General features: G+C 40.1%; 1 protein-coding gene across 1 annotated transcript in view; it reads left to right on the top strand.

Annotated features, from left to right (window-relative positions):
- The window catches only part of EYA1 (EYA transcriptional coactivator and phosphatase 1), a 164,709-nt gene that overhangs the window by 18,925 nt on the left and 128,374 nt on the right, over positions 1-17,410 (top strand). Inside the window, exons 3-5 of the mRNA XM_029923941.1 lie at positions 4,744-4,821; positions 14,403-14,472; positions 14,790-14,935. Coding sequence (XP_029779801.1) covers positions 4,744-4,821; positions 14,403-14,472; positions 14,790-14,935 — 294 coding nt within the window. The remainder of the gene's footprint in view (positions 1-4,743; positions 4,822-14,402; positions 14,473-14,789; positions 14,936-17,410) is intronic.

The raw sequence follows: 17,410 nt of genomic DNA, 5'->3' as shown, positions 1-17,410 counted from the left end.
TTCTGGAGATTATTTATGTGACCTCAACATTCAAAGTATAACCAGAAGTTGCTTGATGAGCATAGAGTCATGCTGTAATCAATCAGTTGGATGATCTTGATAGCTAATATCCCCAAGCTCAAATGGTCTGATAGGTCTTTACTTAGATTTACTGAAGGAATACAGACTTACCTTTCTTGTGGGCCAGTTACAGTATACTCCTCCTAAACAGTACTGGAGAGAGAGGTCCACCTTTTCTCCTAGGATCCTCTATCACAGTTGCCATGTGCATTATTGTCGCCCTGCTGGCCTGTTTCTTCAGATAGAGTATACACAGATGGTAGTGACCAAAGCACAGGTGTGCCTCCTTATTTGAAGTTTTGCTTTCCATGATTTTAGTCAACTGTGGTCTAGAAAGGTAGACAATCTTCCTTCTGACATATCCTCAGAAGGTCAGTAATAGCCTAACACAATGCCATGATGCCTACATCTTCCACCTCATTTCACCTGATCACTTAGGTGTTTTATCATCTCATCAGGAGGGTGAATACAGTACAGTAACATATTTTGAGACAGAGACCATATTCACATAACTTGTATTACAGTATATTATTTTTCCATTGCTAATCTTACTGTGCCTAATTTATAATTTAAATTTCATTGTAGGTATATACATCTAGGAAAAATCATATAGTATGTAGAGTTTGGTACTATCTATGGTTTCACACATGTGGTGGGGGTTTTAGAACATGTTAACCGCAGATGAGGGGAGACTACTGTATGTTTTCTTCTGTAATCATGATTGGTTCTGTCTTCTTAAGTTACATTCAAGTTCCCTTGATTTGATTTTGGCCATCCTGAGGAAAATGACCTTGTGTTAGAACTTAGGCAAATCACTTGACTTTATATTCCTAATAAAGGATAAACTTAACTTTAATGTGAAGTTTATAAATAACAGATTTTATCCCATAATTCTGATTTCTCCTAATAAAAGAGAAACTATAATGATAAAGTGACTGTAAAAGTTTGACCCCTGGCCCTAGCCAAATGATTTTGAAGCATTTCTCTCTCTTTTTTTTATTCTCTCATGTTATCCCCACTTAACAGATGAGGAAGCTGAGACACACAGAAATTGAATAACTTTTCATACTGTTAATAACAAAGCTAGATGGAAATTCAACTGATAATTCCAAGCTGGTACTTTTAACAATCTTTACTTGATATAGCTCCCTGGTACTACTCCCAAGAGAAAGACATTTGGTGTAGCAGAATCCTGCTACTTAATGATGATGGTAAATATAATTTAGCTGTACTTTAAGCCAGGTACTTTGCATAAATTTTTATGAATCCTTACTGCATTCCTGTAGGTGTCATTTAAAAAATTTTGTATAGGAGATAATTAAGGTCAGAGATCAAATAACTTTAATAAAGTCTTAAAGCAGATAACTAGATTCTTTGACTCCAAAACCAAAGCTCAAAAATGTTGATAGATGGGAGTTTGTGGCAGCCCTGGGGAGTAGCATGCTGGCCTGTACAGTATGGGCCTAGAGAACATGGCTGAGCAAAGGCTTTGGGGGGGGGGCAGGGGAGAGGGGGATGTGGATTGTGAAGATGAAAGAGGCAACAGAGTTTCTGAACATTTACAGATGAGTAGGTCCTTAAGGTATCAAATGGAAAATTGGAGACTTGGAGTGGTGAAGAGAGACTCTTGAGTGGAGGCAAAAGAGAATAAAAATTGCTGTTTTCCAATAGACTGAAATCCTGTAATAAAGGAAAATGTACAGTGGAGATAAAAGAATCATACAGTTATTTAGAAGAGAACAGATGACTCATAGATATTTCTTTTCAGATAGGTGGCTTCAATGGGATGATTGTTCTCAGATGTGACACTACCTTAAATCTCTAAGAGTTAAACCAAATATTCAGGATGTGGTATTTTAAACTCAAAGCCTTGGAGAGGTGATCTATTATATCATCTGTGGCATATTTTATAAATCTGATAGTGCTGGTAGGGATGGGTAGTTTGGTGACTGGAGATCTGTCTTGTCTTTTTAACTTTCTGGTGGGTGTGTGCTTGGCAATAACAATTCCAGAAGTGGTCTCTCTTTATTTGGCTTTCACTCAGAAACTATTTTCCATCACAATAAATCTTCAGTCTCTTTAGCATTGGGTCCCTGGTGATCAAAGTATACAATTCCAGTGCCTGATAAAATCATGAATATCTTCGTAGTTACTGTATATACATCCTCTTCTTTTCAACAGTGAACCTTTTAAAACATTGAGTTCATTAGGAAAAGGGAGTCTTTATTCCTTAGTGTATAGATGGGTATATTTGAACAATGGCAAAAGGTAATGTACTTGGGGCCTAAAAGAAAAAGTATCCTCTTCCTTTCCTCCTTAGCTTTAATAGAATTTCAAGTATAATTGAATGTGTCTCCTGGGAGGGAAAGCTGTATTCATTCAGACTAGGAATGTGGAGAATAGCTAGGGTAAGTCTCAGGGATGCAAGAGTGGGAGGGGTTTTGCTATAGTCTAAGCTCTCACCAAGTAATTTATCACCCAGTCCGTAGAATCATCGATCTTCGATTTCATAAAGGTTTAGGTATAAGCTGGGCTAACATCATATGCTCTGGAAAATTTCTTCTTCACCATTTTCTCAAGCAGGTGAATGTGGAGATTCTATCTGAGATCCTCTAGTGAGTGCACTAGCCTTGTAGTGTTAACACTCTAGGAGGATCTGGGCTGCAGGGGTTTTCCTTCCCTCTCTATCCACAGCGTGTGGCACTGTGCCTCAGTTTCCTTGCTCTTTTGTAGAGTAGTGCTAATTATTGAGAAGCGCCACATATGGTCATTTCTTCAAGCCTTGGGATTGAAAACATTCAAAAAGAGTTCCCATTTCTGCCACTTACTGTGTGACTTTGGACAATTTCCTAGTCCCTTTCCTTTCAATTTTTGCATGTGAAACAAGAAGACTGTACCTAACTAGGGAGTTTGTAAGTTATGCTCTGAGACCTCTTTGGAGAATTGCTTAAAATGATTAATCATAATGTCCATAGTCTAACAGTAGTAGGTACTTTATCTGACCTATTCCCCTTGGGCCTGATTCTAGTCTTTGATCAGTATATGATATTTAATTCAGAGTTCAGATCCCTGTGGTAATCTGCTCAGTACAGAGTGAAACAGAGCTATTGCTTTATAGGGACAGGGTGCTATAGGAGTTGTTCTTTCAGAGAGAAAAGCTAGGAGGTGGACAACTGGGTAGGAAACTTTGGAGCTGTGTACCAGCCATGGAGGACCTGCTTTGCACAATCTAAGACAGTACAGTATAATGGTTACAAGGACAAGATCATTAGGTTGCCTGGAGATGTGAAGAGAAAAGGGAAATACAGGCTTATGTCACACCTTAATAGCACCAACTAAGACTTCTAACAGCTGGTGGAAAAATGAGACCCTCAGTTACACTGTTGTTTGGTCTACATGAAAACAACCAGTTGCAGTGATTCCCGTTAGACTCACTGATTTTATTTTTCATTTGTTTAGAGGCAGTCTAAATAATTTTTTGTAAGTGTTATCTGCTGGAACTATTTATGATATCTATTTGAAAACTACTCATTATGCATTATTAAAAGATTCAAAGGTCATAGAGGGTGATTTTGGTTTTTGCCTGATGTTTATAAGAGATTGTCAATGTTGAGAGAAGGAAAAGCTGCATTTTCTCCGTCATTCTTTCCCATTTCGGAATATTTTTACTTATAAGAGAAACCACCCCAAATATTCTCTTTGTAGGACCTTCCTTTTGGGAAACATGTTACTGATTTTTAAGTAGCTCCTAAGAGCTTATTGCCCTCTTTCTGGAAACCCATTAATGGGGATGTAAACCTTCAACAGAGTGGGCTAGGCAAATTCCAATGATAGCACTTCACCAGTTGTTTCTAATATTCTCTTAATTTTTTAAAAATCGTAAGCCTGAGGAATAAGGCAAATGTTCTGAGGTGTCTGATTTATCTGTTTGATAGGGGTCAATAATACCATGACTATATCAGTGGAGTGGATTGCTTTCAATAAGTTACAGCAGAAGTCTAAATGTTTTTATTTTATAGTCCCAACAGGCTTTACTAAAGATCATATATGTTTTCGACAAACTGTTACTGGTTTTATTTTAGAATGGAAAACTTAATTTCTGCTTCATTTACATTTAGTGTACATCAAATATTGACAAATTGGCAGCCTGATATGGCTGAGAGGTAGTAATGATCCTTTAAATTGAGCACTCTGGTTTTGTTTTTTGGTTTTTTTTTTTTTAGCTGTACAACATAACCAAGAATTGTGTGTGTGTGTGTGTCTGTGTGTCTGTGTGTTCACATGCGTGTGCATGTGCCTGTTCTTGAGTATCATGAAAATCTACCCTTTTGGCTGTTTGGTCAGATGGCTACATACCCAGGGAAATAACTTCATGTCCGCATCATATAAATTTGATATGTTATTATTAATAAGCATTTCAATAAATATGTAAGATAATGCATTTAACTACTTTTAAAGTGTTTGTTTTTAAAGGATAGCTTGACACGTGTATTGGTTAATTTAGGGAGAAAATAGTGTGTTTTTCAAAAATGCTATTACAAATATCGATCTGAATTATTCAAATACTAAAAGACTGGCTTCTAAAATGATTTTTTGTAACTATTTTGAATGTTATAACTTCTCCACCATGCCTTTACAAATAAATATTAATTGAATATATGATATATGTTGTTTATTTTTTAGTTAAAACAGAGCCAATGAGCAGCAGTGAAATAGTTTCAACAACAGCAGACGGGTCTTTAGACAATTTCGCAGGTTCAGGTAAGGAGTATATATTGGATTTTCACGTTAATACGAAACATAGTTTTTCTCAGTTTATTGAAGCGGTCCGGTCTCTCAAGCGTATATCTATGTGGGCATGTATCGCGTAAATGTAACAGAGCTTTATTCAGACTCCCGTTCTTGCAGTTGTCTTGTTTTTATCCAGTGTTATGAAGTGTTTGCTGAAAATATTGATATCCTATCAAGAAGACAAAATCAAAAGGGGGTTTGTTTTTTTCTCTTCTACTAAATGATCTTTATTATGTTAATGACTCCTTCCCATTTTCTCTTATTTGTATGATTTTTCTAATCATGCAAATTTAGTTAGGCAAAATTTTGCTTCTGATACTCTTTAAGCAGCCTTACCAAACCATCTTCCTAACTGTTGTGTCAGCCATGAGTTCTTTTATAAAACACTTACTAGAATCTGACTAATGCCCGAGAATGTGCTTGGTACTATTATGGATTCATAGGTATATGAGAATGGCCCTGGTTTGGGGCTTAATGGGGTGAATAAGTGACTAGATCATCACATTAAAGTTGGATACTTCCAGAGGGAAGGGCACAGATCCCCCAAGAATCCCCAGGAAGGGACCCAACAGAGATGAGGTTGGGATGGGGTGGTCAAGAAAGGTTTCCTGGAAGAGATGCCTTCACTCAGCCTTAAAAAATGAGTAGGAATAAAGCACTCAGGGTAGGAGGAGGGAGAAGATCTGAGGGAGGGGAAGCTGGACAGATGGAACATTCCATGGGAAGAGACCAAGACCGAGAGGCACAGAATTTAGAATTGCCGGTGGTTCAGCCTTCCTGGTGTGTTCGGTGTGAGCAGTGATGCCATGCTGGACAGGGTCAGAATGAAGTCTGAAGAGGCATGTGTGTTCCACATGATGCTTGCATTGTGTCCTGAGTGCAGTGGGCGACATCAGAGGAAGGGGGTTGCATGATGGTATTCACATACAGAATCCAGGTTGTAGCAGGAGGGAGGGGGGCTTGAGAATGAAGTGGAGAGACCAGATAAAACGTTGTGGCATTTATGACCTGAGATAAGGTGCTGGCAGTGGTATGGAAAGGTGATGTATTACAGTGCACTTGTGAAGTAGGATTTATGGCATAGTAACCAATGAGCACAAGAGGTGAGTGAGGCAGAGACAGGTTAAGGTGACAGAATGCAAGACAAGCATGACTGAGGAGGAAAGGTGGTGGTTTCCCTCTGGGGCATCTGAAGATCTGGAATGGAAATTTTGGAAGTGTGCAGTTAAAGCTGGTGGGCTATAACAGGGTTGATGATAGAATCCAGGGAAGACCAATATAGAGAGATGGGCAGGGGATAAAGTGAAGACACTGATTTTCAACTGGGGAAGAAGGAAGAAGATTGGGTAGGAAGTGAAGGCAGGGAGGGAAGAATTTCAAGGAAGCGCTATGTGACGGATTTGTATACAGCTATTAAAAATAGGTTTGAAAAACCAAAATGGCATGAGAAAATAACTATACCAAGTGAAAAGCAGGTTACAAAAGAGAAATATGCTGTGTATAATCCATCTATTTTTAAACATTATGTGTCTTTGTATATGTGTATAAAAATGGTGACTTTCTCTGGATAATAGAATATAATTTGGATTTTATTCCTTCTGCTTTTTTTCAAAAATATTTTTACAATATATGTGTATAGCCTTCATACTTTTAAAAAGTAATAATTTTTAAGTGCAAGTTTGAAGTCATGTATTGAAGAAAGAGAAATTTTTTAAGTATCTATGGGTAATAATATTGCATTGCTATTTTTCCTGATATTGATAACCCGTGGTAGAGGAATTCCTTGTTCTTAAATATATACACTGAGGTAGTAGGAAAAGGACATTAAATCTGCAAAAGTGAGATATACTAGTTTATACATACACACTTATATATAATGAAACAGGAAATAGAGGATTAAGCTAATATAATAAGGTGTTAGCATTTAGGGAATCATGGTAAACAATATCTGGGAAGGTTTTTTCTACTATTTTTGCAACTTTTCTTCAAGTGTCAAGTTATGTGAGAATAAAATATCCATGAGAGGGGCACCTGCATGGCTCAGTTGGTTCTGACTCTGGGTTTGGGGTCAGATCACGATCTCGAGGTTCACAGGATCAAGCCCCGGCTCAGGCTCTGCACTGACAGCCTGGAGCCTGCTGGGGGTTCTCTCTCTTCCTCTCTCTCTCTGCCCATCACTGCTTCTCTTTTGCAAACTGTATCATTTACTTGTGTATTAGGTTTTATTGTTTGTCTTTCACCCCACCAAAATGTAAGCTTGTGATGACAGAGATTTGGGGCTTGTTTTGTTCATTTGTAGCCTTGACACTTGAAAAAGTATGTGGCACATATTAGGCACTTAGATGTTTGCTAGATGAATGAACGATGGCTTCTGCTTTTTCCTCTGAAGCGACTCAAAATGAGGATAGTGATAGGCTTATGAGCTTGAAGAGATGGGGAGGACTCAAGTAGATGCCATGAGGAGCTGGGAAGCCCAAGGCTGCCTGGAACATAAAGGAAGGTTAGCAATAGAGCCAGAGTCCAAACAAAAGTAGAACTATGAATGTGGAGCCTTTATGGTAGAGCAGTTTTTCTCTAAAGGGGATTTGCTGCCCAAATAAAAATGATACTTAAAGGTTTCACGGGTAAGGCATGGAAGAATATGGAAGTAAAAGAATTATGGGTATCAGTAAAAAGGAAGTGTTTAAAATAATTATTCAGGTATCCTCCTGGTATAAGGATTAAGAAAAAAAAAGCAAGATAAGGGATAACAAATTGAGAGAAAATAAGGATATCCTAGTGTCCTGCATCTATGATAAGGTTGGAGAACAGATGAGATGAGACTAGAGAAAAGAAAATTCTAGAAGGAGAGGATATTTCTTCCTTAATCTCAAAACTCAGACCTCTACCACATGTTTCTGTAATTAGTCCTCTGTACTTCCCTTCCTCAGCCTTCATCACTACTTTTAAAATTATTTTTCATTGTCTTTCCTCCTGATAAACCATAGCACTATGAGAAAGAATTTTATTTGACTTACAGTTATAGTCCTTGTGACCATCATAGACTTGAGCTCATGGTTGATGGTCAGTAATGTTAAATAGACAAATTGGTTGATGCTGTTGTAGTGCAAGACTGTGGAATAGGGGGGAAAAAAGATTCATGATGTGGTCTTGAGCTTGATGGTTGGAGTAGAAGACCAGAGTTGAGAACTAGATGGAATGAGAGAAGTGTTGGATGCATAACCCAAGATAACGGTGGGACTCGTAAGGGGATATAGTCAAGTACTAAGGTTTTTGATAAGTGTAAGACAGTGTTTAGGAGGTGGGTCATTCATGGAAGTTTTTAAGAATTGTCATAAATCTTGGAGAAGGAAGGTTTTATGGGAGGGGGAAAAACAATGATTTGGAAGAAGCAGCAGTGAAGATATGTTTTTCAAGTCTCTTGTAATATCTGGAATCTGAGAGAATGAGTAGGATCTGCTCGGAAAAAGCTATGCAGAAGAAGCGAGGTCTTTGCGAAAAGGCTTAGCGGAAGGTAGAAGGATGGTTTGGTGAAGAGACTGAGGCTGCAGGGGATCTTGTTTTCCATAGATTGGTTCTCCATGTTGCACAATGGAGAAGGGGATGGAGTGCGCCAGTGAAATTTTATTTGCTTCCTTCTTTCTTTCTGTCTTTCTTGAGTGAGAATGCAAAAACTATGGCCTGCTGGAGCAGTTGTGACCAGAACTTAGGGTTTATAGGAAAAAGATAAGTCTGGAGAAAGCAGACTCTAAGCATTTGACTCCAAAATGGTCTTCACTCTGTGGTCACTACTCCTGCTTCCTTCTCCATGAAGACTTAAAAATGTACACCTCAAGGGGCGCCTGGGTGGCTTAGTCAGTTGAGCTTCCAACTTCAGCTCAGGTCATGATCTCACAGTTTGTGAGTTCGAGCTCCACATCGGACTCTGTGCTGACAGCTCAGAGCCTGGAGCCTGCTTCAGATTCTGTCTCACTTCCTCTCTGCTCCTTCTATGCTCATGCTCTGTCTCTTTCTCAGGAAATGAACATAAATTCTTTTTTAAATCACATTCAGCCATTTTGGAGGTCTTAGGAAATAGCAAGGATAAAGAGGAACGGGGGCCATTCTGACATTGGTGGTAGCTTTCTCCACCTCTGTCCCCAAGGAACCCGAGCATCTGAAAGCATTTAGGAAGCAGTGAAGCCCCTCTTTTCCAGGGAAATCACCAGGTATCCTTGTATGGGGAGACTGGAGGAGAGCAGTTGATTTTCAAAGGCATGTTGCTGAATTGAAAATTGCAAGTCTGTTTATTATGTTTTTAAAATTTAATGACATTCTGCCCATTTACTATTTACCAGTGAAAAGTAATACTATAGTAATCTACATGTTAAGAACAATTGGGGTCGAAAATGATGTTTTTAGTGATTGCAAAATATCTTTGCCTTCTGTTTCTTCCATTTCCACAAAGTCTCAATTTGTTATTTGTTAAATAAATTGTCAGTTGATAATATTGATCATACAACATTGATGTCTACTAGTATTTGAGGAACAAGAATGCTTCTAGAGGAGAAAAATTATCATGTATGAAAAATATGATTTATGTCTTTTAATTGTAAAAAAACAGATGTAACTTTTTGAGTCTGACTCCTTTATTCAGTAGTTATGTATTGAGCACCTACTGTATACAAGAAAGTATTCGAGGCAGTAGAATTCTAGCAGTGATGAAGTAGATGAGGTCCTTACCCTCAAGGAGCTTTCCTTCTGGAGGTGAGGCAGGTAGTAAAGAGGCAAGAGATCGTGAAGGTAAATAGGCTACAAAAGAAATGAGAGCAGACCAAAGAATATAGTGTGGAGTGGCTGGGGATCTCTCTTCAAGGGACGACCTCTCTGAAGGGTGGGCATATGAGCGGAGATCTTAGTGAAGTCAGGTTTACGTATGTATGTGTACATGTATGTAATTTATATAATTAATTTATTTTTAAGTTGGGGTTAATTTAAATGTAAGAGGATAATGGGGCTTAGAGTTGGGGACAGTTGTGACATGATCCAGTATGTTTTTAAGAGATCAGCATTTGTTGTGTGGAAGATGCTTTCCAAGAGAAGAGTGGAGAAGACGGGAAGTAGAAATAGGGAGACCGGTGTTGCCATGGCTGAGGGGAGAGAGGACTGTGTTAGCCCAGGACTTTAGAAGAGCCACGGGGGCAGGATTGAATGTGCCCGGATTCCATGAGGGCAAAGGAGTGGAGGAGAGAGAGGGGGGCGAGGTTGTGTATGTGCATGTGGGGCGTTCTGACTGCCATTTCCCGTGGCCACCACATTGGTAATTGCAGCAGGGGGGTAGATGAGAGCAGGGGGAAGCTGTCAAGTATAGGACGCACTCTGAAGGGAGAGCTGGCCGAATTCATAATAAAGTGATATGAGGAAAGAGAAGAGTCAAAACTTTCGGGCTTTCAGCTTGTCTATCAGCGTGACGCTATTAATGAGATGGAGCAGTGAATGAGGAACTGCTACTTGGGGATTTCTGTGAACCTCAATAGATTCTCAAGCTTAGGTCCTCCCTTCCCACAAGATTTGGGGAGGTTCTTTCACTTCTCTCTTCGAACTAAGAGAAAAATGGAATAATAGGAAACAAATGTACTAAAACAAAGAGAGGTATTAATTGCCCATATGTTCCCAAGGCCCTGGCATGTGTAACTTGGAGCTTACTAATGGTAAAAGAACCATTTTATTTACCTTGATGAATGATGTATTATCTAGGAGCATTCTTTTTGCTTTAGGGTATTTGGTCCCATGAAATTAAAATTAATCTGAATTCCTAAATTATTGTTTAAAAAGTTAACGGTGTTTTAAGCAACTAAGAGGAAAAGTACTTGAGGAAGATTCTGGACTTTAGTCTACACAACATTGTAGGGGCTTGGATTTCCCAAAAGATGTGGCTTTATTATATGGCATTAAATATTTAATCAGTTTAGGGGTACATAGTTGGGTAATTAGTAGCAAGATACCCACGCAGCATCACAGCTTCTTATTTACATGTATTTTATAAAGGGTACTATTCACAGGTGCCTGGGTGGCTCAGACGGTTGGGCGCCTTGCTCTTGAGTTTGCCCAGGTCATGATCTCATGGTTTGTAAGATTGAGCCCCACGTTGGCCTCAGAGCTGACAGCATGGAGCCTGCCTGGCATCCTCCCTCTTCCTGCCTCTGCCCCTCCCCTGCTTGTGTTCTACCCCCTCTCCCCCCTCTCCCTCTCCCCCCTCCCTCCTCTCTGAAAATAACTTAAAAAAATACTATTCACTCCAAATTATATTGCCAAAGGTTTATTTTGTATGTTTACACATAATAGAAAAAAATTTTAACCATCCTTCACATCATCAGGGTTTAAAAAAAAAAATCTACTTTGCTTGACCTAAATCTCACATTGTAATCAGAGAAATACTTTTTATTGATTCCTTACCACATGCCAGGCCCTGTCAGGTGCCAAGGAAACAAAAGAGAGCAGGAGGTGCTAGGCCCCAGAAGCTCATGGTTAGCAGAGGAAATGAACATCTATATACTCCACATGTTAATTATGATGCAGTGCGGCTAAGTGCTATACCACCAATGTTTACAGCACTCCAAGAAAGTACAGAGAAGGAAGATATTATCCTAAATGGAAAATGATGTTTGAGTCCCACTGGAGGAAGGTTTGTCAGGCAGGGAGAAGAAGACCTTACGAGGCAGAGGGTCTGGTCTGAAGAGCCCCGGAGATGAAGATGAGCATGCATGGCGTGTCTGGGCAGTCCTCGAATCCGAGGAGGCTCCGGATTACTTGACCCAGGGGAGGGAGGATGATTGAGCCTCTTTGTGTACTCTGCCAAGAATTTGGAATTTTTCCTAGGGATAATGCAAGCCCAGTTGAGAGATCATAAGCTGGAACATGGACATAGAGAAGTTTCTATTGAAGAAGGATCACTGTGGTGGCAGTGCCGTAACATGTTCAGGTCCAGAGATGGGACACAAGGAACATGACAGAGGCTAATGAGAACCTGACTCAGGACAGGGGCACAGGGATGGAGTGTGCAGAGCAGGTCAACAGGCAGTGTGTGGATTTGGGAGGGGACCTTGTGACTCATGAAATAGTCATGGTCGGGGAAGAGGGGGAATGAGATGATTCTGAAGTTTCTAGTTTCTTTGTAGGAGGTCAGGAGATAGTATGTTTTGATGGAAGGAGTCAAGCAGACGTGGGTTCAAATCCCCTTTCCCATTTAGTTGCTTGAATGCATTACATGATTTCCATGCCCCATATGTAAAATTGGGAGAAATAATCCTGTTTTGTGGACCAAGACCAAAGAGAAGAGGGAACTTCAGTATGAGCCAAAATTAAATCCTGATTCTAGAACCTGTGCTTAATTACCACTCTGCGGCCCCCAGATCTCTTTCTTGCTGTGTACAACCTATACTCTACATCCAACCTTAAAGCTTCACGGAATCTACCACACCCTGTGTAATAAGACTGATACAGTCTATTCTGTCATTCTGTTTATCTGTTAAAAAAAAAAAAAACTGCTGGGTACAACCCGTGAGGTTGAGTTTATGCTCCTGGGTCCTGACCCACAATTTGAAAAGCTCAGGGAGAGAGCTGGAAAAGAATTAAAGGGGTTTCAGTGGCTTCCATCATGTTGCATTGGGTTTTAGTTCTGGGTTTTTTTTTTTAATGTTTTACTTATTTTTGATACAGAGAGAGACAGAGCATGAGAGGGGGAGAGGCAGAGAGAGAAGGAGACACAGAACCAGAAGCAGGTTCCAGGCTCTGAGCTAGCTGTCAGCACAGAGCCTGACGTGGGGCTCGAACCCATGAATGTGAGATCTGACCTGAGCCGAAGCCGGAGACTTAACCGACTGAGCCACTCAGGCGCCCTGGTTTTTTTTTTTTTTTTTTTTAAACGTGGTTTGAACTGTGATTGTCCAGGGGAAGGTATGACTCCTCTAGCTACTCAGCTCGATAAAGCTACTTTGCCCTTGGCCTCTTTTCAGGCTTAGCCAAGGAGGAAAGGAAAGGCTGTAGTTGAGAATGACCTGGGCAGGCGGTAGTCCTTATTGTCCAGGTTTTTGCTCACTAATCCCTCCCTTCTATAAACTGCAATATTTAACTAATCTCCCATGGCTCTCTGTGTGTCAGCCTCCCCACATGTGATAGACAGAAGTTGCCTTTGCGTGTTTGCATCTGCATCATCTAGCTCAGTGCCTGGAACGGAGTAGTAGTACACAGATGGGGGCACACCACCTGGGCTGGCCTCCCGTCTCTTTAATGTGGACCCCGGCTCTGCCCAACTGAGAGCCACAGGGTGAAGTCTGGCAGCTTGCAGGCAATGGTAGTATGAATCTAGGTCTGCTGTCACTGCCTTAGGCCTGCGTGCTTTACAAGCGAAGGATTATTCAAGATTCAGGCCCAGCTCTACCACTGTTCTCCCAAACACAAATGGAAATTGAGTTTGAGAAGTATACCCGGACTGATGTGACATAATGAAAAATGTATAAAGCTTTGAGCACATGGAACCTTATAGAAGGATTTTAATACACAGCATAGTTAATAAGTAACAGAGCCTTGAAAGCCTTGACTATTACTGGAAGAAGAAGATAAACATATTTCATCTTATAATTGTACTCAAAGAATATACATCTCACCTAGGTAGAGGATAGGAACATTTATATATATTTATATATAATAAGTAGAAACAGATAGCTGTGTATATATATAAATATGTAAATATATAGCCCCTATTTACAATAAAGCTGAGAACTACCATTTTATTGCCTATGTTAACAAAAATGGATTTTTGCTTTCATTCAGAATGAGTGTGAAAGAATGATAGTTTAGTGCATTTCTGAGACCTATTGAATAATGTATATGTGATTAAAAAGAAATGAAATTCTGCTTGACTGTTTGAATGGCGTCTTTAAACAACAACAGAACCTTTTTTTTTTTTTTTTACTTAAATAACTGAGGTTGAGCATGTTTAACTGAAAAAGGCCCAGGAACACCGCCTCAGCACAAGAAGTAACAGGCTTCACTTGCAACCTAAGAAATTTAAGAGAGTGGTAGGAATGCAGTCTTACTAAAGAATGTTGCTGAATGCACGCAGGCCAGTGAGGGGCTGAGCTGTTTCTTCTCACCGGAGAGATTAGACTGTGCTTCCCAGTAATCCGGGGTCAGGTGTGTGCCTTCCTGAGCGCACACAATAGGCCAGGTGACCTTTCCGGTCCCGCCCCAGCTCTGCAAATTCACCCTCGTCCCCCCTCTTTGAGCGGCCCTTCCACACGGTGACCAAGCCTCCTTGCACTCTTACCCTGTCCAGTATCTCCGATGATCATGACCCCTTTCTAAGACCTAAACTCCGAACCATTTCATAAGTTCCCATACCTTGTCGGATACATTTAAACTTAGGTTGACTGCATGAAATTGCCACTTTTTCAGGCCAAAAAGGTTGTATTACTAGCCATTTCACACAGTCTGCCTATAGTTCAAACTAGATCGATGTTTTATACTGATTTTGTCTTTTGCTCTGACTGCTGTGTATTATTTTTTTCCAGCAATTGGGAGCAGTAGCTTCAGCCCAAGACCAACTCACCAGTTCTCCCCACCACAGATTTACCCTTCCAAGTAAGATGTATTTTCTCTTAATAAATGACTTTTCTCAGTCGTCTTTTATCTTATTTCAAGTCATGTTTTGTGCCCACATGTTACATCTTAATTTAAACTCAAGTGCATTTCACAAAGACTTAAAGGGGTTGACACAAATTTGAGCATCACCTAGAAAAGATACTAAAGTATTTCGGTACTTTGTGTTATTATATTTGAAAGTTATACTTTAAGAGACCGTCTTAAACTGCAATTTGTGATATGGTTGTTAATCAGTTACCTTGCATGTTTCCATCTAATGCATGGGCTTTCTATTTTCTGTCATTTCTGACAAATAGCAGACCATACCCACATATTCTCCCTACCCCTTCCTCACAAACTATGGCTGCATATGGGCAAACACAGTTTACCACAGGAATGCAACAAGCTACAGCGTATGCCACATACCCACAGCCTGGACAGCCGTACGGAATTTCCTCATATGGTGAGTAATTCTGTTACTTCAGGAGCGGGATCCCCTGGGCATACCCGTTTGTGTGTGGGGGTGTGTGTGCGTGTGTGCGCGTGCGTGCGCACACACAAGTGTCAGAGGAGTGGTACCTAAAGACTGTCATCTTGGGCCACTTTAGGAAGTATGATTACCTTTTGTGTCTAATTTCTTGATATGGTTGTTTTGAATGAACCTCGTAAGTGCTGGCAACTTCTCTTGAGGTCATCAGTGGCAAATTGATTACATGGTTCATATGACGTCTTGCTCTCATTTTTCCCCCATTTATAGTTCAACTTTTAATTTGCCCTTTGAACACTTGGTTCTGGAATCCAAAGAATCTTAGCTCATATTTGCGATAAAACTTCCGTGAATGAAGTCTTTTAGAGTAAAGATACGTTGCTTATTTATCAGATGCCTAACTATGATTAGGAAAGTACAAACAGGATTCACCGAATCCTTGTTCTGAACTTGAGGGTGGTAGGACTTTTAAATTTCAGCATTATCAGCCATTAGGAAGAGTGATCTACATATCACCGCTTGGGCTGCACTTTAACGAGGCAAAGCAGGAAACCTTTAAAGCTCACATCCCTGTTTGTTCCTTCCCACCTGGAGATTATCTTTATCTTGGTGTCATTTAACTCAGTTGTTAAAAGGTCAATAGCTGTAAATTAAAAAGAAATCCAGCAAAGCCCTAAAGTTTAATTTTAAGAAATCTTAGAATTTCAGGATACCTTTTCTTCAGTTGAATTGCAATTACAATTGTAAACAAATTGTACTTTGCTTGAATAGAAAAAAATGTAAATTATTAGCATTTCCTGAAGAAAAAATAAAACCTAGCCATCAAGAAAAAGTACTTGGATGCTTGGAGGAAAAGACTGGTAGAAAAAATAATTCTGTGCTTATAGCAATATAGGAAGAAATAATGTTCTTTAAGCATTTCATTAATAATTAGAAGGAAAATATTTTATTCCTTTTTATTTTCTACTTTTACTTCAAACCAAATCAACTATATATAAATTTCTTATATACAGAAATCAAAATGTAAATTATATACAATTTCACCCTTTATAGTTTCACTTCAGAATTATCTGGAACTGAATGTTATATAGCGAGGTATTTTTTTTCTAACCAGACATTTTTAAGGCAGATTTTAGAAACGGCCATAAGATGGACTTCCTAGAATTACCTTGCATTTCCATAGCTTTTACGCAAGATTCCTGAAAATAATATTAGATGTAGATTAAATTTGTCTGCAATTAATTTTTAACCAGTTCTTGTGCGAAATGAGGAAAGAAGGCCTCGGGTTTGGGGTGCACGGCCGCAACACTAAAATGCGAGTTGAGGCCGTCCCCAGTTTATATTCTCAGAATGTCTTTGTTGGCTTGAAGCGTAAATGTATCTTGCAGGGCACATAGCGCAAAAGCACTGTAGGCCTCCTGGGCTGCCAGGGGAGGGTGTCATTCATTTCATTGCCTCTTCTGCCACTCACACACCTCCTCTCTTGTTCTTTCTTCTCTCCATTCAGTGTGGTGGGGCTCTTTGCTACTTTCTGGGCTGTGGTCTAGGACTCTTCTGGTACTGAACCATCAGTAGACGTCCCTATTGTCCGAGATCATTGTTCAGGAGCAGAGATTCTGAGGTTCAAATCAGAACTAGTAGAATGAGGATTGGGATTTTAACGTGATGTATTGGTGGAGTCGGGAGATGGTAAGCACAAGGCTCCATGTTGACCTCAGGGCCATCTGTGCTTATAAATCTCCTGGGAATAAGTCTGAGTCCTCAGCATTTTCCTGGTCACTGTCTTTGTTCTCTTTTTGGGCTCTGAGTACAAAGAGATGCTCCCGGGGCTTCTGACCAGGCATTCTATTTTTCTTGGGCCAGTGCAGTGAAAACGATGACTGCCATCTCCCCTCTGCTTGCTTGTGAAGGAGGAACACATGGTTTAGGGATTTTAACTGCTCACAGTCAAGGTCCAGATGGTCTTAGAAGACTTTCTCCAAGGCCTTGTGCCCCCTGACTTTTTATTTAGACCCTGTAAGAGAAGATGGGCAAATCTTTTCATAATAGGAACAGTGGATTGGTGGGGAAGTGAGCTTCTGCTCTTCTCTGGATCTGCGTGGAGCAGACCAAGTTGAAGAGTCTCCAGGCTTGTGGGTAGAAGCCCTTGAGACAGTTGCAGCCGAGGCTGTTTTCTGCCTCTTCCTGCTTTACCTTGTCTGTTCTTATCACAAAGATTGAAGACCAGGCTAACACCAGAGGTGGTACAGGAAGACTCAAGGCAGATTAATTGGGCCTTCAATGGCGAGAGAAGGGGAAGTCCATGTTGGTGACAACATGGAAAGAAAGGGAATTTCTGGAGCCATCAGACTATCTGCCCAAGGCAGGTGTTTTTTCCAAGGACCGTTTATAACTATGGGTTACTTATTGATTTGGGATTGCCTGTGTGGGGAAAAATAACTTTTAAAAAAA

The sequence above is a fragment of the Suricata suricatta genome, chromosome 15, assembly GCF_006229205.1.
Source record: "Suricata suricatta isolate VVHF042 chromosome 15, meerkat_22Aug2017_6uvM2_HiC, whole genome shotgun sequence".
NCBI lineage: Eukaryota > Metazoa > Chordata > Mammalia > Carnivora > Herpestidae > Suricata > Suricata suricatta.
The sequence above is the reverse complement of the archived record's forward strand: the minus strand, read 5'-3'. Positions and strand labels throughout refer to the sequence as shown.